Consider the following 25,585-nt stretch of genomic DNA (forward strand, 5'->3'; position numbering starts at 1 on the left):
TATTATGTGTATAAGTATGTATATATATATATATATATATATATATATATATATATATATATATATATATATATATATATATATATATATATATATATATATATATATATATATATATATATATATATATATATATATATGAAAGCATATAAAAGGATATGTATGAAGGATATATATTTCTGTTTTTTCTGGATTAGTTTTGCTATTGTTGTTGGTATGTAGGACAGGCATTAATATAAGCACTATGCTTCTGCCTGTGCCTTTTCAGTCACTATTTTATTTTGATAATGTTTGTGTTCAATGTTTGTTTGGTGAAGTGACTGAATAAAGAATTTCAATCAAAAAATCAATCAACAATATGTAGTGTCTAAAATCAAGATAAACATCTCAATTGACTGTAGGAGTGTTATATTCTATTTTGTCCATGAAGAAAATGACATACCTTTTATTATAAACCTGTCCTGTATGGCACATTTCACATACACAAATGTAAATACTTGAGTTTAAAGAGTACATCAAATCCCTTAAACTAATTGACACCAAACAAAGTAAAACATCCACTGATATACGAGAAGTTTTTTTTAAAGATGAATACTGTATTTACATTTAACTTTTTTTCTTTTCTTTTTCATATTTTATTTATTCACTTGTTTATGTCATTCTCCCTACTTCTGTTAAATTCACTGGAATTTTATATAATTTTTGTGTTACATATATATTGGAGCACTTGTCTGATGTTCTTTGTATATAACTTCTTCTCAATAATAAAAAAAAAAGGGACAATCTCAGGCATAGCCTACAGGTCCCAACCAGATAGTAAAGTTGCAGTTGGTAAGTGTATTCTTTTTGTCATACTTACTTAAATTACCACTATTTCTTAATTATATAATGTAAACTAGGTATTGAAAAGAAAATCCACTACTTCCACTCACATTACAGTTTACAAGTTTCCCCTGCTCCCGTTCCTCCTCCAATCAGAGCAAGGGACATGCGTCAATCACAGTGTCACCCACTCTTCTCTATTTTATTATATTGCTCGTGAATGGGAGTTTTTACCTGCCATTGTTTATGTAATAATTGCTCGGGGGATTATATTTATATTTATATTTATAATTATATTTATGTTTATGTTCATGTTCTGGATCTCTGGAAAGCGTCTAGAGACAACATCTGTTGTATTAGACGCTATATAAATAAAATTGAATTGAATTGAATTGAAAAGTGAATTGCTATTTTGTCTCTAGGGCTTTAGAGTAATCTACGAGTGAGCATAAATCCACTAGGGGGCACTCACAGACAGGGACAAGAGATGTAGCTACACTGGATCCTGTCGGGATGTATAAACTGCAGAGGTGTTGCTCAACTTTATAAGTGCTGATGTACAAAGGTGCTGTGGGCATTTACTTTATTGATAGGCCTACACAATCCTACATTTATTTACCTCTATCTGCTACACTGTTGATTTATTCTCAGGTATTTCCTCTGTGATGCCTTGGGTTTCTGTAGCTTAAAAAAAAGCTAGGAAAAAAACCTTAAGACATTGTAAACATGTTAATTGCTGCGGTAACATTGGACAATTCAACATACAGTCGAATGGAGATTGACACACTTTTTCGAGCCTCTAGTGGTCAGTCAAGGAACTGCAGTTTGTGATACTTCCATGTTAGCTTTACCCCAGAAGTCTGATTGCTGACGCTTGTCCAAAACACATGTTTAAGTAACCTTTAACAGTACTTTATTTCTGATAAGGCTCTTTTAACAACTACATTGTTTGTGTAGATCACTAAACCGACACAGTTCTACAGGATGTACTTTTTTTAATATTCAAATTGTATGCATTTTGCCAGATGTTTCACATCCATATTACAAATGTCCCACTTGATTGTTTGTCTGTCTCCTGTGTGACTTTCCTGTGTATTATATGTCCGAGTGTTAGTGCAGGCAATTTGAACAAATGAAACCTCATACTTTCCCATCTAACTGATTCTCAAAAAGCCAGATTTATGAGTACATCATGCATAAATATTGGTTTTCATATTGATATGAGAACCACGTGGAATTTTGTCGATTAGCCAAATATTACCATTGATTATTGATACTTGTTTTATAATTATTCACTGCAAATTATCCTTTTTGTTTAGCGTTTTTGTGCAACATTCTGTTTTCAGAGCACTACCCACGCCAGAGCCAGTCTTATTTATCCGTTTTTTTGAGCCACTATTGTGAATGTAAAGCTGGAGAGTGAAGGTGGAATAAGGAAACTATGTCACTATACTTTATACATTATAATAACTATTGTTATCCAAAAACATGTCTTCAAAACCGTGCCATCCTGGAACCTTACTGTAACAGAATGAACCTTGAAGCTGACTTGTGTATCGAGGGCGTCATCTAGCGGTAGGACTACTGCAACTGCAGAATCAATCGATTTCTGGGGCTTTCCGGCTTCCTTGCTGCTGCTTCATCGATCTTGAATAAACATTGAAAACTATTTTTGTTACTTATTATAAAAATGAAGTAATTGAGGCCAAGTTTCACATGTAATTTACTTCCAAAGTTTTCCTGCAAGACATAAATTATAATTGCAATATTCTGACCACTTAAATGTCATTATACTTCATACTACACTGTATTTATTTTCAAATTATTGTTACGTTGCAGAAAAGATTCAGCAGTCTACTTATAATGACAGCTTTTACATTTTTTTGTTATTTTTATTTTTCGCAGCAGATACACTTCATATTAGTGATACTTGCAAAAACATGCATATAAAGGACACTTTTACTGATATATGATGTTTTTATACAATTTACAACAACAAAAATGTGTATCATGAGCCATGTCAATACATTTAAAAATTACTCACACCCTTTCTGAAGTGTTGAAATATTGACTTGAATTTTCTGTGGATGTATAAATGTATATGTATATGTGGAATTGAAGCACTGCAGAAGCCTGTTCAAGTAATAAGACTATTTGTCATTTTGGGATATTGACGTCAGTTTTAAATAATTGCTGTCCAGTAACCAGCTTCCCATTTCTAACAGAGCATTTGTCAACTGGTCATATGAATCTGATACAAAAAGTAGCTTCCAGACTGCACGCATCTTTTAAGCTTATCAAGAGGTTTTGACACAGTGAGCCATTCAGTACTAGAGCTACGTCAAACTAGTTGTTGGTGAAATAGTTAACTTTCAGCTAGATCTCAATGTAAGTAGACAGATGACAACCTCTTCTGGCTTATTTACAGTGTTCAAAAGGGTGTGCCCCACTTGCCACCTACCTAAGCTTTTTCCCAAACCAGTCAGATGCAATTGTAATCGCCACAGAACTAGTTAGAAAGGGCTCAAAGAACACAATAAAAAGTCTGAGGTTCACCCTGCAACCTAACTCCCCAGACACAACTCTGAAGAGATTTGAAGGCATCTGTTGTAAACAAGTCCTTCCACAAAGACACCACCCCACAACCCACAGGGATCAAAAGATCCATTGTTACCATCACGGTACCAGACACTCCAAGACACTCCAAGACACCCGCAGATGTCCACGGCCTGGTCAGAGCTCATTTTTGATTGTATGTACAGTATGTACAGAATGCATGTATGCATGTATGCATGTATGCATGTATGCATGTATGCATGTATGCATGTATGTATGTATGTATGTATGTATGTATGTATGTATGTATGTATGTATGTATGTATGTATGTATGTATGTATGTATGTATGTATGTATGTATGTATGTATGTATGTATGTATGTATGTATGTGTATAATAAGACAATTTTGATGCACATTTTCATTTATTAATAATAACCGTTGTATATGTAGCTTTGGGCCTGTACCTGATCAAGTCCAAACTTGTTTTAATACAACTGACTTATAGTATGCTCTGAATGTCTGCAATCTGGAACTAGTCAAATAGAAAAACTGTTTACCAAGTTTTAAAATAAAGCAAATACAATCGCACCTGAGCAGCACATGAGATATTGCACCTTTTCATTATTTACCAAACAAAATCTAAGACAAAATCCAGGATCAGTATGTGAAAACCAATTCATCCTTACTTTTAATTATATGGCATTTACTGACATACAGTAAGCAGCAGCCAGATTAACTGATCATCAGCAAATTTGTGCACCTCTGTGAAAGCAGAAGTTTTGTCAGTTTGCTGGTCCGGATCATCAATGTTCCTGCTGAGTAGTGGTGACAAATAAATAGGCAGTTTTTCTTTTCTTTTTTTGCGGGTTAAGTGATAAACTGAAAAGTTTAACTGTCTGTCACACATAGCCAACAGAAGCAACATGTTTCCAAACACATTCTAATATTTAAGTAAAGAACTGTGAGGAGAAACTAGATTCGATTAGATTCAACTTTATTGTCATTGCACATGTCAAAGTAGAGGGCAACCAAATGCAGTTAGCATCGAACTAAACTAAACTAAACTAAACTAAACATTACTGTTGAATTCTGTGACATCATGCAGCAAGTCTTATATTTAAAATACATTCAATTCATTACAATTAATTTATTTTATTTCATAGAACCCACCATGTCTAGCAAATAGTAAATGTGTGTATTTTTAAAATGCATGGCATATTTTTATGCTCAGCTGTTTTTGGAGAAGTTAATCATGAATATGACTAAAGAGTTTCCCAACAGTTGGTCACCTCCTACACCTGCAGTACTTCTTCACCACCCAAGGTTTACTCGCTCTATCATGCACACACTAAAAAAGTGTGTATTTATCTTGTGGTATTGCGTAACAGGGTGAGAGGCGGATGTGGCCTATCCAACTGCAGCTGCTGTGCACAGGTGGTTTGTAGATTCAGGTCAAAGGCGCATCTTCACACTTTCTTGCAAACTGCCTGTGATGACGAGCAGCGTGCAGGTCAGGATGCATCCTTTCTGCTTATGTATCATCTGTCAAATCTGTTAGGCACCATGCTTTTAAAAAAAAAAAAAAGTTTTGTTAATTGCAAAAGTTGGATTTGGATTCATTCTGTCTGGGAACAACTCTGACGATTTGCACATTTTCTAAAACACAAATCGTGATTAGGAATAAAGTATGGATGCACAAAAACCTGTAAAAAAATACACTAACAAAACATAGAGAAAGTGCTAGCATGTCAAGGAAATCCGAGTTAAAGCAACTTGTTATTGGAGCAGATTTAGTCTGCATTTTCATCTGTTATTTAAAAAGAACCAAGCAAGAGATCTCTGAAAAACATTTTCAATTATTGACTCGTTAGCATCATGTCTGAAGAACTATAGTCTAATAAGAGTTATATAGTTCAATATATTCACCACAATTGGACAACTATTGAAGATGATTTACTTTATTTAACGCAAGTTCAATAAAACATAACTTGTTATGTTTGAATATAAAGTTAATATGCATTCTTTTCTATTCATAATAAGAGCCTTTTGTGTGAAACACCTATAGGGGGCGCTGCGTTGAGCTGTCATGCGTCAGGGCTTTTATTTTGTCGGGACAGACGGAAGTCACATGTTTTATTTTGGAGAAAGGTGGTTCTCAGCAGAGAGCGCAGCGGCGGCGTTGGACCGTCGCACCCGAGCAAAGGCGCACTTCGTCCGCTTCAGTCTTCACTCCTCTTCATTCCGTTACCGCTTCAGGGCATCATCTTTCCTCCGAAAACCTGGACTTTTGTTTACTTCTGCAAACATTTCGGCCATCTCAAGCTTGATGCTGCATCCCCAGTCCCCAGGAAGAAGCTGCGAGGCTTGTTAGAATAAACTTCACTGAGGACCAGCCGAACTCCTGAGAGGAGGAGGAGGAGAGGTGAGCTGAATAAAGTTTAAATTCAGAAAAGAGGTAATGCTGTACCCCCGTATTGACTGCATTTAAGACCAGTTCACTTCTCTTCCTCTTTTTCTCTGTTTCCCACTTCTCTGCCCATTAAGCGGTCTCCACATCACAAATAAACATGATTAGTTGTGTTCATATACAGCATAATTTTAAATACTGCTATACTTTTCTGCTTCTGCACACCTTACTAAACATTTGACTTTAACACTGCAATCAGGGCTCAGATATTCTCGCTCTATTATTAAACAAAAGAATATATAAAAAAATTCAGATTTATATTTGAAATTTATTTTTATGTATTTATTTAAATACATATCTATATTAATCCTCAAGTTTATATGGTCTTGTTTGTTACTGGGCTTCCTACCCAGTTGCATTCTTTTACAGTCCTCACTTTGGGGAAGTGGGAGAGGTCATAATTGAGGGGAGTTTTTGTAAGTCACAGTTAGACAAAAATATGAACAAGAACTTTGTTCATCTGTTTTGATGGAAAAAACTGAATGTCTAATGCCAGAGGTCCCTGGTCTATGTCCGTCACCTGGACCAGCAGTGAGAGCGCCTCTATGAACATACCTCTGCACCATGTGGCGGAGGAAGACTGCTCCTGGTATTAACAGAATCTAGTGAAAGATGACTATAATTAGCCTCAAAAACACAATTAGGTTAATTATTTTCCTCCAATAACCATTTAAGTATCTTTTCCAAGTTTGAGTTTACTGGTAGAAAGCATGCTGGATTTGTCTGTTTGAAATGAATATAAATAATGGTTCCTGCTCTTGTTTTGTGAAGTCCTGCTGCTGCTGTCATGCAGTGTTCAAGACAGACTCCGAGCCAAATGTTTTGCATTCTTTTGATTTATTAAAATTTAATTTTTGCTATATTTTTGAGGGATCCAATTCACTGCATTGAGCTCTGGTTACTAATCTGTTTGGGATTTAGATTTAACAACAAACGCATGAAAATAATAAACCTTATTTGGTTTTGATCAACTCAATTAATAAATTGACTAAATTCACAGAATGATAGCCATGAATAACTCTGGACATCAAGAATTTTTTGGGATACAATATAATCTGAGGATTACTTGATAATAATGCATGTTTAAAGTCATTATGAGGTGTACAGTAAAAGCTACTTGCCATTCTTTGACTATTATTTGTTAGTTAGCAGTCACACACTGGTCCTTTGTCTGTCCGTCCATCCATCCATCCATCCATCCATCCATCCATCCATCCATCCATCCATCCATCCATCCATCCATCCATCCAACTATTTTCAAAATTAAAGCATAATTACTGGTTAGTGTGGCCATTATTCACCTGCCAGAGCCTTAAAAATAAAAAAAAATACTAACAAACTTTCATTATAGACAGAATCGCAGCAGCTGAGAAGTTTAAACTGGGGATGTTTTTAAAAATGTCTTTACATGAAAATTATCATTTTCATTAATTGCCTGTCTATAAAATGCCAGAAGACCAAGAGAGACCAAGATGACATCTTTAATTTCTGCCATGGCACTCTCCAAGTTACAGATTATAAAGACACATAGATATATATGAGGAGTTTGACCGTAAAAAACCTCTACTGTATGATGTCTATCTCATCATCCATCTTCTGCATCCGGTTCTGATAGTTGGTTTCTTGTGAAAATGTCCATCAGTTAACGCTGATGTCTTTAAATGTGGCAGTCAGTAATCAGAATATCTTTGAACGCTTCTGCTGAAGGAAACGGTTGTCAGGACATCTTTTGCAACTGCCGAGCAGCAACATCTGTGAAATATGTACCAGTCTGAACTTGTGCATCTGCACGCCAGGCAGTTTGTGATGCAGCTGCATCAGGTTGAGAGAGAAACCCCCCCCCCCCCCCCCCCCCCTCGGATGAAACTTCATGCAGCGCTGCAGGCAACACTTCTCACAGCTAAAAAGAATTAGAAGCAATCTGTTGTTATCGCCTCTTCTACTCTTCGGCTTCTGAGGGTAAACCTGTAAATATGAAAACGCATAACAGCCTTAAATTAAAGGAGGATCTGCATTGACTTCTGAAGAAAAATTGTCATTTTCAAGCAAAAATAATAGCAACTGGCTAGTTTTATTGTGTTGGTTTTTCTTTGAAATCTTTGAAAGTCACTAGGTAAAATGTATATATTGTGCCAATAGTTTAACACAATCATAGCTACAAAACAAACATTTGGGCTTTTTGAGCTCCTACAGTGCATTTTCATGCATTTTGAAGGCAAAAAAAAAATAAAAAAATAAAAATCACAACCTTAATTAATAAATGTGACCAGAGATCATAAATATACTTCATTAATGTTTTACATTTTTAAAAGAAAGTTACGTATTGTGTGTTGTTACATTGTTTTTATTTCATTTTTTGGGAACAAATCAGGACACTGAATGACTATTTCGAGGAAAAAACGAACCCACGTAGCATGATTTTACTCTGTTTTGTAAAACTGTAACATTTAGGTCATGCACAGTCTAGAGATGAACGTTAAAGCTTCAAACTCCGGAAACCCTCATGGTTTGTCTCGCTCTGCTTAAATGCTGACCCTCTCGCTGTTGACATCTCCATGTGGTTTAAGCATTGTAAGAAGAGCCAAAGCATGCTGGTAGTGTTGCAAATCTGTCACCTTAACATAACAGTGAGAGTACAGGAGATCACTGACCATAAGGGGTTAAGTCTGGGCTTCCGAGGGCAAATGCTGTTCTGGAAAACGAAAAGAAAAATGTACAATGCCTTAATAGGGTAAAGTAATGGCAGAACATCTTTGCTGACTGCTCTCTGTGTTCATGAATGCACAAAAGGTGCTTATTACTTCTCAAAGACAACGGAGGCCAGAATAAAACTTCTATTGAATATCATTTTAAGTGGAACAGATGTGAATCAGATATACAGGATAAGAAGAAATAAAAAAAAAAAAGGAGAAAAGAATCTATTTTCAGAGCATTCACGAATGTCATAAAACACATGTGCTGAGTTTGGAATGAGGATAAACGTAGAGACTTTATTTGGTGATTGTTTTAGTGTTGGAGTAACTACGATATTTATTTTAACAATTCCACATGAGAACATGCACATGAGCAGAACAGATTGTGATGCAGCAGCTCAAGTAAAAGCAGCAAAGCAAGTACTCTGACAGTGATCTGGAGACTTTACCAGAGAGCTTCAACTTGAACTTCAAGTCCACAGTGAACGCCTCCTTGTCTCCTCCTTGTTCGGCTCCTCATTTGGATTCAAACTGAGATGTGCCCACAGTGATGCTGTGTTGTGTGACTCTCTAACTAGACCCATTACATTAATTCCACTAGGGACTGATCAAATTTGGGCTGATTAGAATTTCCGATTTGGGGCAAGATAAAGTGGCGCTTAGCTGCACTCAGGAGACTAAACCTCGGCGGAGGGAAGGAGCCACAGAACGATAATGACATTCCAAGTGCAGCAGTCAAAGCTCAAAATGATGAAGATCAATGTGGTAATGTTGAAAACTTAAATTTATGTAATCCAGCTGTTTGGAAAAGCCTGGATTTCTATATAAAGGTTTAATTTTGGCATCATATTTATAAAAAAAAATATTTTGAGATAAGGATTCTCACGAGAACCATAATATTAATGTATTAAAGTTATTATCACAGGGGTTTGTAATTTTTGCAGCTACTTAACATTGAAAACATGTTTTTCCTTTAACCTGCATACTCTAGATTACAGTAGATCTTTACGATATGTCACTGATTTGTTTTTTTATATTTCATTGGAATATCAATGTTCCTGGTGCCAACTGGTCAATGCAAATAGTTATGTCCTTTAAAACAAAATACTCAGAAGATTTGACCGCAGCTATCCTCCTTCCGAACTGCAACACCAGGTGTTTTCAAACCACACAAACCACATTATAATAAAATAATTCCAGGTTGTTCCTTCCCCTTCTTTTTCTCTTTTACCTCTGCACCACAGTAGCCACATGATTGTAGTTCACCAGTTGCTTTTATAGGGTGTTTATTTTTTAGCTGCTGGAACAGATTAGTTTACCTGTGCATGTGTGGGCGTGTCTGTGATGCAGAGGTACCTGTCGAAATGACGCAACCGTATCATGATTTCGCCACACCTGAGTGCACAGTGATGAGTTGAACCTACAAGTACGTACGCTGGAGGCTGCCGTTACAAAAACAAAGTTGTGAATGTCATTAAAAAGATATACCGGTATATTAACGTTAATTTGAAAAAAAAACCTTAAAGTACAAGAGTGAAGCAATTGTGAAGCTCTGGATTTATTTAGCTGATATGCAAAGAAGCTGTGATGTCGCAAAACTGTTATTTTATTTTATATAAAAATGGGATTGCTTTGCATGTTCATATTTACAGGCAAGTAAAAAAAGAAAGTACATTATTTCATTGCTCAGGTTTTGCATATCAGGTCACAGGTCCTACAATTAAGTGCAAAACTTCAGTCGAACAGAAACACATCACATATGACGCAGTATAGCTGTTTATTTAACAAAAGCAAAGACAGTAAGCAGAAGCAGCGTGTGGAAAAACTAAGTCCATCAGTTCACACTGACATAGATTATTCACAAGTGGAATACATTTAAAGCAGTAGTCAAACTTCCCTGGAGTACGTGTTCCAGGAAGTTCGTCCCAAGGTCTGAGCATGCAACCATCCCGGAAACTCCAAACACCAAATCTACATTTTATGCTCTACGGGCCTCAGTTTGGACAAACCGTAGGACTTTTGGAACAATGTTCTTTGGACCAAAGTGGAGATCTTTAAGCGTAGTAAACAGTGCCTTATTCTGTGAAAACCAAATGCAACACATCAGTACAAACTTCTCATGACACCTTTCAGGCGCGGTGGTGGAGGGAGGTTGATTGCGGTTTGCTTTACAGCCACAGGAACTGGGCATCTTGCAGTCTTTGTGTAAAGTAATACCTTTAGAAGTGAAGTACTGCAGAACCACTTCAGCGTGGCTTCATACTGCAGTCCGGTGACTCTACCTCGACTTTCATTAATGTGGCTTTTATCTTTTTAAACATGTGCTCCTTACTGTTCAGTCCCCTCGTATTTTCTAATTTCTTAAGAAAACTTAAATATTAACTTCTTTTACAATTCTAGTAATTTTATCAGTCACAAATCTTTACGTTTCAGTCTCACCCTCAAACGTTTATAAATTAATCACTCATTAAGTACTTTGCCAAAGTTTTTTTGAGAATAATCTTGGAAACTTGGTTGTCCTTTTCTTTTGGAAAATGGTTAGTGGAAATATTTAAAATTAATGAATAAGGAGTTTCGGCTGGAAGGGTTATCTGCTGTTGGTCTTGCTTGACGCTGCATGTGTGTTTAAATTGAATACATTTTTTTGCCAAACTTTTATTTAAAAACAGAATAATATTTATTCCCTCCTTTTTATATCTGACTTTTAGAAAACATTTAATTCAAATGTTTCCATATTGGATGACGCATTTACCTGCCCTTACTGATTATATTTAAAACCTCTCACAGTTATATTACAGTGAAAGAGGAATTCAAGCTTGCAAAAGTGCTCCATTGCTGCATAAATGCATTGAAGGCACAGTCACTTTATCTTATCTTTTTTCTTTTTTTTGTGATAAACTTACCACATCCTCCACTCTGTCACCACAACCTAAGTGCAGCTTCGATTTACGTCTGTGTGGGAAAAAAAGAAATAACTCCCATAATACAGTAATTGGAATCACAGGATTTGATTCCACCTCTCAATTCCACCTTTGATAGATGTTGCAGAGCTTCTAATTGGTGAATTGCATTTCCTCTAATGATGAGTTGACCTCCTTCCATCCTGAGCTCTTGTATATTTGTAGGTGAAGGGCATTGGATGGAGAAGTGGTTGTGTGTAAAGTTTTCCGGTCGCTGTGTGCCCTCTTCTTCATGCCCTGCCTACATGTGACCAGACACTATAATTACCAAAAACTAAGATCATAACGGTGGAGTGGAATGATGCAGACTGATTTTGCAGCTATCTGTTAAAAAGCTTGAAGCTGTTCTTGATTTTTGTACACAAAAATCCCGCCTGAGGCCCGAAGCGAGACAAAAGCTTGTACAAACATCTGTCCTGAGTGTGTAGGATTATGCAGACATTATCTACATGAGCTTCTTCAGCTCTCAACTGTCATGACAATATTTCACTGAACTTTTCTGACAAACTCTGGCTTCAGGACCCACCACAGTAAATAAATAAATGTACATGGCTGTTTAAGGCAAACTACCACCATATATGTGCTGCCTCATGTGTCTTGGCAGGAGCTCTGAAGTTCAGAGACCTCAAAATCCACTCAGAGCTTGATAGCAAAGCTTTTTTCTAAGCTGCACCCTGGCCATGCAACAGTCTGCACAATTCACTGCAGCTTTAATGCAACAACTGCTATTCTTGGTCTTCATTTATTATATGACGTCTTAATTGTTTGCCCCTGTTTTGCTCTTTGTACTGGTCCATCTTAATGATTTCCTGACATTTTAATCGTGCGTATGTTTGTGTTTCCTTTACTCTGTTTTGTGCACTGTACCGGTTTGCCTCTTGGCCAGGTATTCCTCAAAAAATAGATTTTATCCCAAGGGACTCCTGGTAAAATAAAGGTAAAATAAACATATTTAAAAATTAGTTTTAAGCATGCATGCAACATTATGAAAGTCTCCTTTAATGATCAGATCTAAAAGAATCATCATTCATTCAGGAAATTAACAGATAATTGTAATATAATCTAAATGTACAGTACGTTGTCAAAATATCATGGCCACAATGTGTGTAAATTTAGGTGAGGTGAACTGTAGAATAATTTTTATTATAATTTGATATAGGTCTTTTGTTCATTGTTTTGGTTTAAATGTTGAGACAGGAGGAAGCCTTAAAAAAAATCTGTCAAATTGTTAATGAGAAACAGGGGTGGGATTAAATAAATGTTCTTCTTCCCACTCCCTTTCGATTGTTAACGAATTGATTTTTATTTTGAACCTGCACCTGATAAACCTGATAAAGGTATTTGTTTAATTTTCTGTTGCACGCAGGTCACTTATGTTATGTTGTATTGCTCGAAATAAAATAAAATATGAATATAAAAAATATATGAAAATATCCTTACATTTCTAAATTGTCAGGGAGCAAAGAGAACTCTCTAATTCAATAAGTGTATTTTTCACTCAGAGTTGCGTGCTGGTATCTAGAAAATATAATTAGTTTTATAAGATAGCTGCTGTCTCCAGATCACTTTCAGCTGTGGACGTTCCTGTTTCATTCATTCTCATCATTCTCCGTTTCATTCAATAACTTTAATACATAAGATGCCCGAATCAAGTAATGATAAAATAGAGGAAGTTATGGGTTTATGTAATTTCAGTACCTCTTTTGGTTCTTTTTCTGTGTTTAACTTTCTCTTTATAAGAACGCAGCAGCTGAAGCGTTGTTGGAATTTTAATCATTTACAACCAGATCAAGTTATTTCTCCACGTTGGCTTTTCTAGTCTGAACTTTCCAAAATGATTCTGGTGATTTTTGTGTCGTGTGTATGAAAAGGCGTAACATATTTATGGTCTTTTGTCTTTTCTTCAGTCATGGCCAGTTTATTATTTACAGTGCAGAGTTTTAGGGACAAGAGTTGTTTGATATTATTGAGGACTTTATAATAGTTTGATGTTTCTTTAGGATTTTACGAAAAGTACCTTTATCTAATATAAAAATAAAGGTACTTTATCAAGGGAAATCCCTTGAGACGGGCGTAGTTCAAAACTGGTCGGTTTGTGCTAATTGATGGTTTTAGCAGCAACAATGTTGTATATTTGAGGAAAAAAAAAATCTTATTTGTATGAAAGATGTGAGTTTCAATCGGAAATAAGAAAGTTTGTGGATTATCATGAACTCAAAAAAATTACACAACACTCATTTTATTTTAAGATTAAGAGTCTTAAAAACAGGAGTTCTCACAGGTGAATGACTTAACTTAAAATGTCAGCGACAGTTAGTATATTTTGAGACTTCCCGACTAGAAACCACAGCGTTCATCATCAGAGAGAGACAAAAAACCTGCTTTTTTTTTTCTTTCGTGGTATAACAGACGGAGCTGCTGCAGAGCACATTTAAAGCTTTTATTTGTCTGAGTAAAACATCCTGCATCACTCGTTCTCCCTGCAGAAAACCACTTGTCGCGGATCCTCACTCGACTGCTCTGCGCCTGTTTTTCCTGAACGTCTGAAACTTCAGCCGCTCCCGATGGAGGCCAGAGGGAAATTCGATTTCACTGCGACAGCAGACGACGAGCTCAGCTTCAGAAAGGGCGATATACTAAAGGTCAGTGCCTGATGAGGTGATGGAATGTGATGGAACTATGCAACAGCTCATATTTCTGTTTTCTGGACAGATTTTAAGCCACGAGGAGGACTGGTGTAAGGCTGAGATGAACGGACATGACGGATATGTACCAAAAAACTACATTGAGATGCAGACTCAAGGGTAAGTGTCAAAGCATTCACACTATAAATCACTTGAACATATTTTGCAACATGACAAGAGATAAAACAGAACAATAAAGTTCTGTGAAAGAAAAAAACAAAGTGTTTATAATGTTCATTTCCAAAAATATTGACAAGTTCTGACTAGGAGAAGATAGACTGGCGACCTGCCTCTCGCCTGTAATGAGCTGGGAGAGGCTCCGGCAGATCTCTGTGACCCTGCACAGGATTAAACGTGTATAGAAAATGGATGCATAGGATGCCCAGGGGAAACAACAACATTTTCTTTGAGACTCAGTGTCGGCTGTTTCTCCTGTACGTGTGCTTTACATCAGATCATGAGAAGGCTTGTTTGTTCAGGTGGTTTCAGGAAAACGCCAGCCGCAGTGCCGCAGAGGATCTGCTGAGGTACAAAGATGTGGGACACTTCGTGATCCGAGGGAGCCAGAGCTCTCCGGGAGAGTACTCCATCTCTGTCAAGTAGGTGAAGCAGTGTGAGGTGTGTTTAGAGCTCGCGGAGCTGTGAGCGAATGGTTGACGTCACACCCGTGATGCACTGACGCATGCAAAAGCTTTGTGAGTAAAGAATGTGTCGTTCCAATATCTGCAGGTTTATGTTAGGAGAAGGAACATGACAACAGTTTACATCATCTTTACAGGATGGGAAGCAAAATATCACCATAATATCACAGTTCTCTCAGCCTCGTCTCAACACTCCATTTTTAATGAACGAACACTTGAAAGAGTTTGTAAAATGCTCATAGTTATGGAAGCATCAAAGGGCATCGTTTAGTGTCCCCTTAGTTAAGAATTTTGCTTATAATGATTGTTTAAAAAAAAAAAAAAAAGGTTTGAAACTGGTGCTCAGCTGGTACTCTAGCAAATCTGGGACTCTACCAGATCTGGGACCACAGCAGATCTGGGACCACAGCAGATCTGGGACTCTACCAGATCTCGGACCACAGCGGATCTGGGACTCTAGCAGATGCACATGAATAAGCAGACGCAAGTGTAGATAAATGATGGACCAGATAACTCATGCCTCGTAACTTGATATAAGGGCTACCTCTTCTGTTTTTCTAAGATTCAAATCAAATCAGATTGTATTGTTCTTTTCTGTCCCGTCCCTTCGTCAGCACTCCTGCCAATAAAAATGCCAACCTAAAAATCAGAAAGGGGAATTATAATTAACCACAGTGAACACGAGGAACTGAACTTGGGCATCCTCATGTGTTGCTGCTCTTCTTCCTTTTTTTGTGCAGCTTGTGTTCCTGGTTTGTTTACTAATTACACTTTCAGTTCCTTGGATACCTGGTAAACATTTTTAGCCCCAAAATAAATCAAATAAATTCAAATTCCTTCCATATTTTGGCTTAAACATCATGGTATGGTGTTCAATACTTGACTAGAGAATGGTATTGTTAGCATTTTAGTGATACTGGTAGCAAGAATACTGGTCTGTATGAACAGTAAATGGGGGTGTTGACTCACTTTTTTGCTGATATCAATATTTTTCAGCGTTATTTATAAAACATGATGAAAAGGAAGAATCCTTCAGTTTTTGTCAGTAAAGTTTTTATGCTGCATTGACTTTACAAGGTTAACTTTGGCTAAGTTTCACAATTTATACTTCAAACGTAAAGAGTTTCTCTGAAATGTTTCTGTGACAGTTAACATCCTCCTCTTTGTTCTGATTTTAGAACCGACTCGCCCAGAAAGAAAATAATTAGTTCCTGTTAATATGTGACTAATAAGTAGTTATACACTTAGGGGGGAGGGGCATGTCTGGGGTCAGCAGGAAAATCTCACATTTAAAACATAAAAAGACTATAAATATATAGTACTATAAATACACGACTATTGGTTATCGTGCTCTTAATCTTTTTGTTTTTTAAGCAGAACTAAATTAAATCGGTTAAGCAGTGGGTTCGCTGTCTGATTTCATCCTCAGAAATATTACCCTTTTATGTCTATCCTGAGGATAAAATGTCACTCTGCTCAGCCCGTATTTACAGTCTGAGACGGCTGCAGAGTAAACTACACGGGGGCCCAGCGTTCAGTTAGTTTACTTTCGTGTGGCTCAGTTTGTCAGACTTCCAGCAGAACTCTTCAGGAGGCGGCTTGAGTCGACTCGGCAGTTACAAAACGATACATTTGATGATAGCTGAATTTTTGAACCGCTCTGTTTATAGGATCATATCATACTCACGTGTTTTTTGCTATTTACGCAATAATATTTGTGCTGTCCGAAAACAACTTTCTGAGTTGACCAGGAAATCCTCATCTGGTACACTTCAGTCTTGAAGCTGCTCTGCAAAATCAGAGACACTGCATGTCTTTCAGAATCAGGATTGCTGGAGTTTTTATGTCCACAAAAAAGTTGTTTTGGTATTTCTGTAACTGCATTCTCAGTCTTATTCCCTTCTGATAAACAGATAATACTATATTGTTATTGATTGTGCCTTACTTTTTTTAAATGCCATCTGTAGTTGAAATAGAGGACTTGGGTGCAGATGATCTCCCTTGTCATTATTTTTTCACGCCACTAAACTTTGATGTTGTAGTTAGGCGCTTTGACCAGCAGAGGACAATCCAGCTGGACTGTGGGATGAAGGAAACAGGGAGTCATTTGTGTCCAGATGTTCCTGCACCCCGTGACTCTGAGGAACTAAACTTGTTTCAGCTTGTGGTGTCCGTCAACTGGCCATGATAAATGGATTAATAAACCTTTCATATCACCCAAGGCATGCAGGCACTGGACCGCAAATTAACTCTATTTCTCCTCTCGTTATTTGATTGGAAGAAGGTTTATAGAAATGTATTGGGTACTTCAGAAGATTCTCCAAGATCCTTTGAATCAAGTTCCTTTGACTTTTTATCTGATGCTGAGAATGGCTCAGTAACATTTTTATCATAAATAAATCAGTTAATGATGTAAGGAATCTTTTTTATCTTGACTCACAATGTTTGTTTCAGTATAATTTAAAAACACCAGGAATTTGAGTTTGAATCACAGAAAACAGTCACAACAAGTTAAAAATATTTTAACTACATAACAGAAGTTCCAGAGATACAATGTGTTGCTAAAAAGGATGCACAAACAAAAATAAGCTTTTGTTTTTGCTGTAAATCTTCCATAAATCATAAAATAACATTGAATGAGAATGTCTGTTGGAGTGACCAAAGGTTCAATTATACCCGGGATTCCTGGAAAGCTTTGAGACTTACATTTCAGATTTGCAGCTTTTGGAAACCATACAAAACAAGACTAAAAAAATGCTGAAAAAACTTCTAGCACACTGGAAACTCTTACTGGAGTTTCAGATCTCTGAACAGCAGGGAAGAGCAAACAGCCTCCCACAACAAACTGGCTTTTTAACGAAAAACCGTGTTGATTTCTGAGGACTTCCTTATGACATTCCTGTGAAAACGAGGTGAAACTCCACTGAAGGGTTTTGTTTGAACCTTAAGAAGGCAAAAGAAAAAGAAAGAAGGTAATTTATTGTATTTTAACCTCACAAGAGAAGAGCAAAGCAGCTCCACTTCAAAGACGGGATCACAAACTGAGTAAAGGTTTTTAAAGTCTACCAGCTTTTTCCATCAGTTTGGTACAAAAAGGATCCAAACCTGACAAGTTGTCAGTTTATATCTTTCACAATGTGCGAGTGCATTGAGGCAAACTTTTCTCAAATATTTTCAGAAACAGAGTAAAGAATCACTGAAATCTGATTATTGCTAAAATCTTAAATGTTGCCTGGGACACATGTATAGGCTGTATTTTTGATTTTTAACGCCGTGTGAATTTTATCAACGTGCTTGCTTTTGTGCACGGTGACGTGTGGCTCTCCATCTCCCCTCAGACATGACAGTGATGTGCAGCACTTCAAGGTGATGAGGGACAACAAAGGCCAGTACTTCCTGTGGTCTGAGAAGTTCTCCTCGCTGAACAAGCTGGTGGAGTTCTACAAAACCAGTTCCATCTCTAAAACCAGACAAATCTATCTCAATGACGGCAGCTCAGACAGCAGGAGCCCGCCTGCGCCCCAGGTACGAAAACATTTAGATTTCTTTTATTTAAAAAAAAAGAATATCATCTCATCATCTCACTCTAATCATCTCACTTAACAAGTGTTTAGTCCGTGTGTCTATTTAATCTCATAGAAGATTAAAAAAAACCAACGTGAGCTAAAATTAGAGCTATTTTACTACATACACGAAATTTTTCAAAGTATAATACTGTTTTTAGTCATCATTCAGTTTGTAAAATATTGATATAATCTAATGTATTCAGCAGCTGGAGTGTATTAATATCTGCAGGAACAGTTTATGTTTTAGAAAGAAAAAAGAAGTCCCTAAGGGAATGTGTTTCAAGACTTTTGTGTTTTAAAAAGTGACTAAAACTGATTCTTTTCAAGTACTTTAGTTGCTGAGTAAAATTGATCATTTGTTTCCGGAAAGTAAATGTTTGAACAAACGCCGAAATGCAAATGATATTGAGTCACAACTGAAGAAGAAAATGAAATACTTGTTTCATTATTTGATTGTGAAAACCACATTTCAAGTATCTGTTTTATACAGTAAAACCCCTAAAAACATCCACCTCCACGCTCAAGTTGTGGGTTTTGTTCTTCTTTCATTTACTCCATGCTTGGTTTAAATGTGTATTCTTGAACACATAATTTAAATATGGTAAAATGATATACAGTATATTATACAGTTTTATATTTGGGATGTTTAAACCGAGAAGTTTATTTCTTGAAGTCACAATCCCAGCGCTGTCAACCGTCTCTGTGGCGTTTAACGTCCAGGTGTCCTGGTTCGGCCATCCTGATCGTTTTCCTCGTTGATACAAAGTCTGGTTCTTCCATAAAAACCTGTTCATCCACAGTGTCGTTAGCAATTCTGCATCCACCTTGATTGTTTTGAATAGGATGCTCCTGAAGTATTGATTAAACCCACCATCTGCCCTGGTTTTGGTTGGTTTGGTGCGTTCTGTACCGGTGGAAATGGTTTTCATCCTTCCGATTTCTCTGACTTTTCTTTTTAAATCCTTTCCTCTCCTTTTTTCTTGGCTGCCATTTCACCAGCGTGCATCATTCTCTCGGGACTCGTCCATGTTTCTCAAAGAATAAAACATCAAAAAGACAGCATTCCATCTCTTTATTTCATTCTTACCATGTTTATGTATATTTCCATTATATGATTTCAATTTCAATGAAACACAATTACTTTCCATGTTTCATGGTGAGAATGATTACTTCGAGTAATTACTTCATACTTCATTATCCAACTCTTTTTTAAGCAAATAGTCAATGCAGCTGTGATGTTTTCTGTTCACTCATCTGTAGCCAGCTTAAAACCGGTGACAGGTGTGCAGCCGAAGTTTAATCTTCCAGATCATAAAGAACTGAGAGACAAACATGAGAAAGAAGGACAGATGAAGTTCCCTCAAACGATCATGTGAAGTAGGCGCGTTCGGAGAGGAAGTGAAAGTGAAGACGACGCGTTTTAATCAGAAACTATCAAAGTAATGTGAGGAGGAAGATGTGGGGGAGGAGTACTGTATGTTTATGATTGTTGCTGGGAGCAAAATGAACATGAGATCAGAAAGAGCAAAAGTCCTGTGATGAAATAATAAAATCCAAGTCAAAGCACTGCTGAAAACTAAAAAAAAAAGACTTTCTTTTGCTATTAATGTCACTCAATACATTCATATTCTTTAGGATTAAAACTATATTTTTTTAAGACACCAACATAAAATAAAGCAAATAAAAGAAATGTTGCACTAGAAAAATTTGCAGCAAGAAAAAAGTTGCTTATAGTTATCAAAACTGTCAGCTAACTCAATCTGCTCTCTTATTTATTTCCTCAAAATGTAACATTGTTTAATTTTTCACACAAAAACTCCTTAACTTAACTTGATTATTATTGCTTTTTTAAGGATGCTGTCAGGCTCCATTTACACCAGTCCATCAAGACAAAACTCGTCCACATCCACTTGGAGAAAACCGGTATCTTTGTTATGCAGCTGCAAATGCATATCACTCCTCCCCACATGATCTCTGGATTAACCTTTGCTTTGGGTCAGGTTTTTCTTATGATGGCACATGATAGATTTATGCACGTAGGCAGCTGCAGTCTTATTACCTGCAGATCTCGGGTGCATTACAGCTAAAACCGAGGACAAAAAAAGTCAACATTATTTGCTGTTCTGTTTTCTACGTTGTTGTTTACATTGTTGTTGTTAAGGCACATTAGTATAAGATATTCCAGTAACAGTAACATGAAATAGGTTTGGCAGATCAGGGAAGGATGCATTGAGACTCAGAGGAGCAAATCATTGATTGAATCTGTCACCTGTGTTATTGTCCCAATGCTGCAGTGGCCGTGTTTGCATACTGAAATCGGGGTCTGAGGCGGATCAGTGTGTTTCCATTTTCATAGGTTGGGCAGCAGGCCAAACTCTAACATACAGCACTTTTCCTGTTTTCAAAAGAAGACAAATTTGTACTGACTTGACCTCAGATTGAGCTGAAGTGAAACATGATCGGATTATCATACAGCTATTGATTTGCTGGTCAGCTCTATTATTAGAGGAACTGCGTTCCTGAAAATTTAGCCCCACTCTTTCGGCTGTTAGTCACAAATAAGTGTGCAGTTTAGAGACTGTAGGTCCAGTTATAAATGCTCACCCTAGTTTCTTCCGTAATTTAGCATAAAAATAAACAAGTTAAAAAGTTTCCTTTGAAAGAGCAGACATCTTCATCTACAGGGGTTTAATCTCAGTCTGATCCTTGTGGAACGCCTGAAATTCACTTTTTTATGATTACCACGACCCCGATGATCGGAAATCAAAACACATACAATATTGCTTTTTCATTATGTAAAAGTTCAAAAAAGAATAGCAGACTTATATCAGATATGCTATTCAGATTTATATATAGGCCTACTGTATTTGCATCACCGGCCTTTGTAATCGCGCAGACTGTTTTTAGTTTGAGCCTATGTTAAGCAGCTGAACTGAAACTTGCATATTTTTCTTTGATGTTTATTTACTGACTTAGAGGGAAACAAAATTTCCTCTTCAGTTTGATTTTTATTTGTTCATTTTGAAGGGTTGCTGCGTTCTTTTCTGAACAACAGTTCTAACATGAAACTAATTTCTTTGATTGAAAATGAAAACCAAAACCAGAGCAGAGTTGTGGTGTGTGCTGCTCTGTGTTTGGTGTCTCAGTGCTGCTAGAAACTTCCTGTGTGCTTCCTTCCTGCAGGCAAAGAGGCCAAGTTTGCCTGAACAGCGTTACACAGCTGCATCCATCCCTGTCTCGCAGCGCAGAGCTTCAGACCAGTCTCACGTCCAGGTGCTACACCTCACTGCCTTTTATTCTTCTACACCAGGGGTCGGCAACCCGCGGCTCTAGAGCCGCATGCGGCTCTTTAGCGCCGCCCTAGTGGCTCCCTGGAGCTTTTTCAAAAATGTTTGACCTTTTTTTCTTTTTTACTTTTTTTCTTCTTTTTTTCATTTTGTTTCTCTTTTTTCTCTTTTTTTATTTTTTTCTTCCTTTTTCCTTTCCTTTTTAATCTCGACATTTCAACTTTTTTCTCAACATTTTGACCTTTTTCTCGACATTTCAACTTTTTTCTCAAAATTTTGACTTTTTTCTTGACATTTCGACGTTTTTCTCGAAGTGCATAATGAAAAAAAAAATCTTCCCCCAGTTATAACTAATACATGCAGCATGTGTTGTCTTCATTCTAAGGCTTATACAAGACTTTTCATTTTTTGCGGCTCCTGACTTATTTGTTTTTTGTGTTTTTGGTCCAATATGGCTCTTTCAACATTTTGGGTTGCCGACCCCTGTTCTACACCAACAAGGTATTTTCCTCAGATTTAAGAACAGGTTTTATGGACACCATCCTCTGAGAACATTTTGGCCCCTAGCATTCACTGATATATGTCTAGGGTTCAGGTCAGAGCAGCATACACACTAATGGTGTTGTGTTTTTTTCTTAAATCTAAGTGTGCCTCCTGTTTTTTGGGTTTTTCTTTCAGGCTAAAAGAAGCGTTCTGGAGGAGCGAGCTCATACAATCGGCCACTCGGGCAGAAGCAGCCCCATCACCACTGCTTGTCCACCTCGCCGCACTGAAACCATGCCTTTGCCTCAGGTCAGGTCACCGATTATAGACTCCCATCAGTCAACAAATGTCCAGCAGAATGTTAACACACTAATATTAACACACTAATAACAGAGGTTCTGTCTGTAATAATCAACACTGAGTGTTGACCCACCTCCCTTGTTGCCTTTGCAGGTTTTTGTAACTAATATCATAACCCAGGGACACTTTGAAACCCTTAGGGGGCTATCATGTTTGTGTTAAAACCAGAGCAGCATCTCCATCGTAGTTATCACCATTTGGCACAATACAACACTTGTAGCACTCTGAGTTGCTGATTTGGAACCAGATCTTTGCCCCTTTGTGAAAGCAGCAACTCGTTAACTTACACATTTTGGAGCAAAAGATCACAAAGAGCCAAAACTGGCATCCACAGCAGGTGAATTATGTTGATGCAGCCAGAAAAACCTGTTTGTAGTCAAAGTAGTGACAGCACTGGCGCGATGATCCAAAATTAAGGCAGTTTTCATATAAATGTTCATCCTTTGATGGCACAGGATGTTGCAACACTGAGAGTCATAATTGAAAGTTTGAAGTAAGCAAATGCTAGCCTGAAAGTGGTCAGAGCAGGACTTTGATGTTGCTTTCGATGACTACTGGGTGAAGCCTGTCGTTGAATAAACCCATCTAAAGAGGGATTGGGGGCAAATTGAAATCATGAATGGGTTTGGGTGTGAAGAAGGCATACAGTTGTGTCCATGAGTCGTGTCACTGACGCTGATCGGGGTTTTGTTTCCTCCCACAGAGGGCGTCCACAGTGCAGGTGAAGGCGCTGTATGACTTCACCGCAGAGGAGGGTGATGAGCTTGGTTTCTCTGCCGGTGATGTAATTGAAGTGCTAGATCGCTCTGACTTGTCATGGTGGAAAGGGAGGCTCCGGGGGAAGAGCGGGCTGTTTCCTGCGAACTACACAATACTGCTGTGAGGAAAACGCCTTGGACGATGCCTCAACTACATCTGTGCACATTCACACGTTCGATCTGCACGTGCACCCAACTTTGATATGTGTTGCCGAGAGACTGCAGAGGACTACATCAGAGTGTTCATGCACGCAGTGCGTGTTCATGCACTTCAGGTTTTATTGAGCGTTTATTTACAGAGGAGCAGAGACACGCCTGCAGGAACCTTCTAAACCTTCCTCAAGTGCTGCAGATGGCGCCGAGGAATGTTTTCACCGTTTGTATTGTGTCTGCAGGTATTTATTGGCTGAATGCTTGTAGGTCAGGCTGCTGATGAAACCACTCTTTTTGCTAATCTTTGTTTTTTTTTTTTACCTTGTCTGCACACATATTAATGGTTAATACCATGCTGGTAAAAACCTAGATTTTGCTAATCTTTAATCTCAGTTGTTACTGCTAAAATCACACAGATGTGTAACTTCCTTGCAGCTTTCTGAGCTGGAAATAAAATCATTTTTGTCCGCTATTTCATATTTGAATGTGGAATGTGGGACAATTCTCTTGACATTTCTGTTTGTTTTTTGTTTTTTCATATTTTGGCACAAGAGCCTACTGTTGAAGAACCTGCATCCTTATTTAAATAGTACTGCTCTTATGTTTTCGCTCAAGCTTTTTTATATTTATAATTCTGCTTCAATATATTTGTAAGAAAACATTAGTAAATACTCCATTAGTTGTGTGGTTTACAGTTATTACACAATTGAAGATGTACTAGACAAATAAAAAAAGCTCCAAAGCAGTTAGATTTTACTTGTAGTGTTTATTGTGGACTATTTAAAAAATAGTTTAAGATGCTGTACATGTGCATGCACATGGTCATTTTCTATATTTTTTATGCAATACTTTAGCACGTAAGGGAGATTTGCATCTCTTTTGATGCTGTAGTTTCTACTTTTTCCAAGTTTTGAATGCAGTCCATAGGCTTGAAACTTCCTGTAGTTGAGAATAATTACAGTTTACGGTGTGTATTTACATATTTATTTCACTTGAGTGGCTTAAAAGGGCTGTTTTATGGTAAACAGTTTTTCTTTCTGTTTTTGAGAACGTATATTTGTGTGTTTGAAGTGACTAACAAATCAAACCCCATGTCTTAGTTTTGAGCAGATACGGTCAGTGTCCAGGCGAAGTGAGACACCCTGCAGAGAGGGAGAGGTGGAGACAAGTCCCCTGGCTGCTATGAAGTTAACTGTAAAGTAATTTTGAAATGGGGGCTGTTATACCTTATCAGTCATTTCAGTAAAAGTCAAGAAATCGTGTCTTTTGAAGTAAATTTCCCTTAAAGGTTTTATCTCTGGGGCAGCACGGTGGCTTAGTGGTTAGCACCGTTGCCTCACAGCAAGAAGGTTCCTAGTTCGACTGCCGGGCCGGCGGGGGTCTTTCTGTGTGGAGTTTGCATCTTTCCCCGTGCTTCCTCCTACAGTTCAAAAACATGCATAGTAGGTTAACTGATGATTCTAAATTGCCATAGGTGTGATTGAGTATGCCTGGTTGTCTGTTTATATACCGTATGTGGCCCTGTGATGGAGTGGCGACCTGTCCAGGCTGAACCCCTGCCTCTCGCCTGAAGGATGCTGAAAAATTGGTCCACGCCTTCGTCTCCTCCAGGCTCGATTACTGCAATGCACTTCTAATCAGGATCCCAAGCAAGAGCCTTCAAAAGCTCCAATACATTCAGAACAGTGCTGCTAGGATCCTGATGAGTGCGTAAATACGACCACATCACTCCCATCCTCCACTCACTACACTGGCTCCCCATCTCCTCCCGGATAAAATACAAAATCTCCCTGTTAACCTACCAATGCGTCCATGGCAACGCACCCCCTTACCTCAAGGAGCTGATCCATACTCAGCCCCCCACCCGCACCCGTTCAACAAACAAGAACAACCTCCTCAAACCCACCAAGACTAAACTCACTCACTAATCACAATGGGAGACCGGGCCTTCTGCTCCGTTGCCCCTAAACTGTGGAACGCCCTCCCCGCCCACCTGAGAGAACCACAGTCAATTGACTCTTTCAAGAGTAGACTTAAGACCCACCTTTTCAGTAAAGCATACGCCAGCTATGATCTATGATTTGCCATTGATTTTTATGACTTTTTATGACTTTTTTACATTTTAGTGATAATACTGGTGCTTTGTGTTGAT

At 37.7% G+C, this 25,585-nt stretch overlaps 1 protein-coding gene across 1 annotated transcript; it reads left to right on the plus strand.

Moving 5' to 3' along the window:
• Positions 1–5,542: 5,542 nt before the first annotated feature.
• On the plus strand, positions 5,543–23,944 carry grap2a (GRB2 related adaptor protein 2a). Its single transcript, XM_061712275.1, has 8 exons — positions 5,543–5,803; positions 13,988–14,143; positions 14,214–14,305; positions 14,665–14,784; positions 18,165–18,351; positions 21,576–21,665; positions 22,358–22,471; positions 23,226–23,944. The coding sequence occupies exons 2-8, from the start codon at positions 14,066–14,068 to the stop codon at positions 23,403–23,405; spliced, it is 861 nt and encodes a 286-aa protein (XP_061568259.1). The 5' UTR covers positions 5,543–5,803; positions 13,988–14,065; the 3' UTR covers positions 23,406–23,944.
• Positions 23,945–25,585: the final 1,641 nt, after the last annotated feature.

Source organism: Cololabis saira, chromosome 21 (assembly GCF_033807715.1).
Source record: "Cololabis saira isolate AMF1-May2022 chromosome 21, fColSai1.1, whole genome shotgun sequence".
NCBI classification, from domain to species: Eukaryota; Metazoa; Chordata; class Actinopteri; order Beloniformes; family Belonidae; genus Cololabis; species Cololabis saira.

Bases quoted from the DNA above. Each gene is read 5' to 3' on its own strand.
- grap2a (XM_061712275.1), top strand. From the start codon at position 14,066: ATGGAGGCCAGAGGGAAATTCGATTTCACTGCGACAGCAGACGACGAG. The intron at 18,352-21,575 runs GTACGAAAACAT...TCCTTCCTGCAG, and splicing joins GGAGCCCGCCTGCGCCCCAG to GCAAAGAGGCCAAGTTTGCC. The intron at 22,472-23,225 runs GTCAGGTCACCG...TTCCTCCCACAG, and splicing joins AAACCATGCCTTTGCCTCAG to AGGGCGTCCACAGTGCAGGT.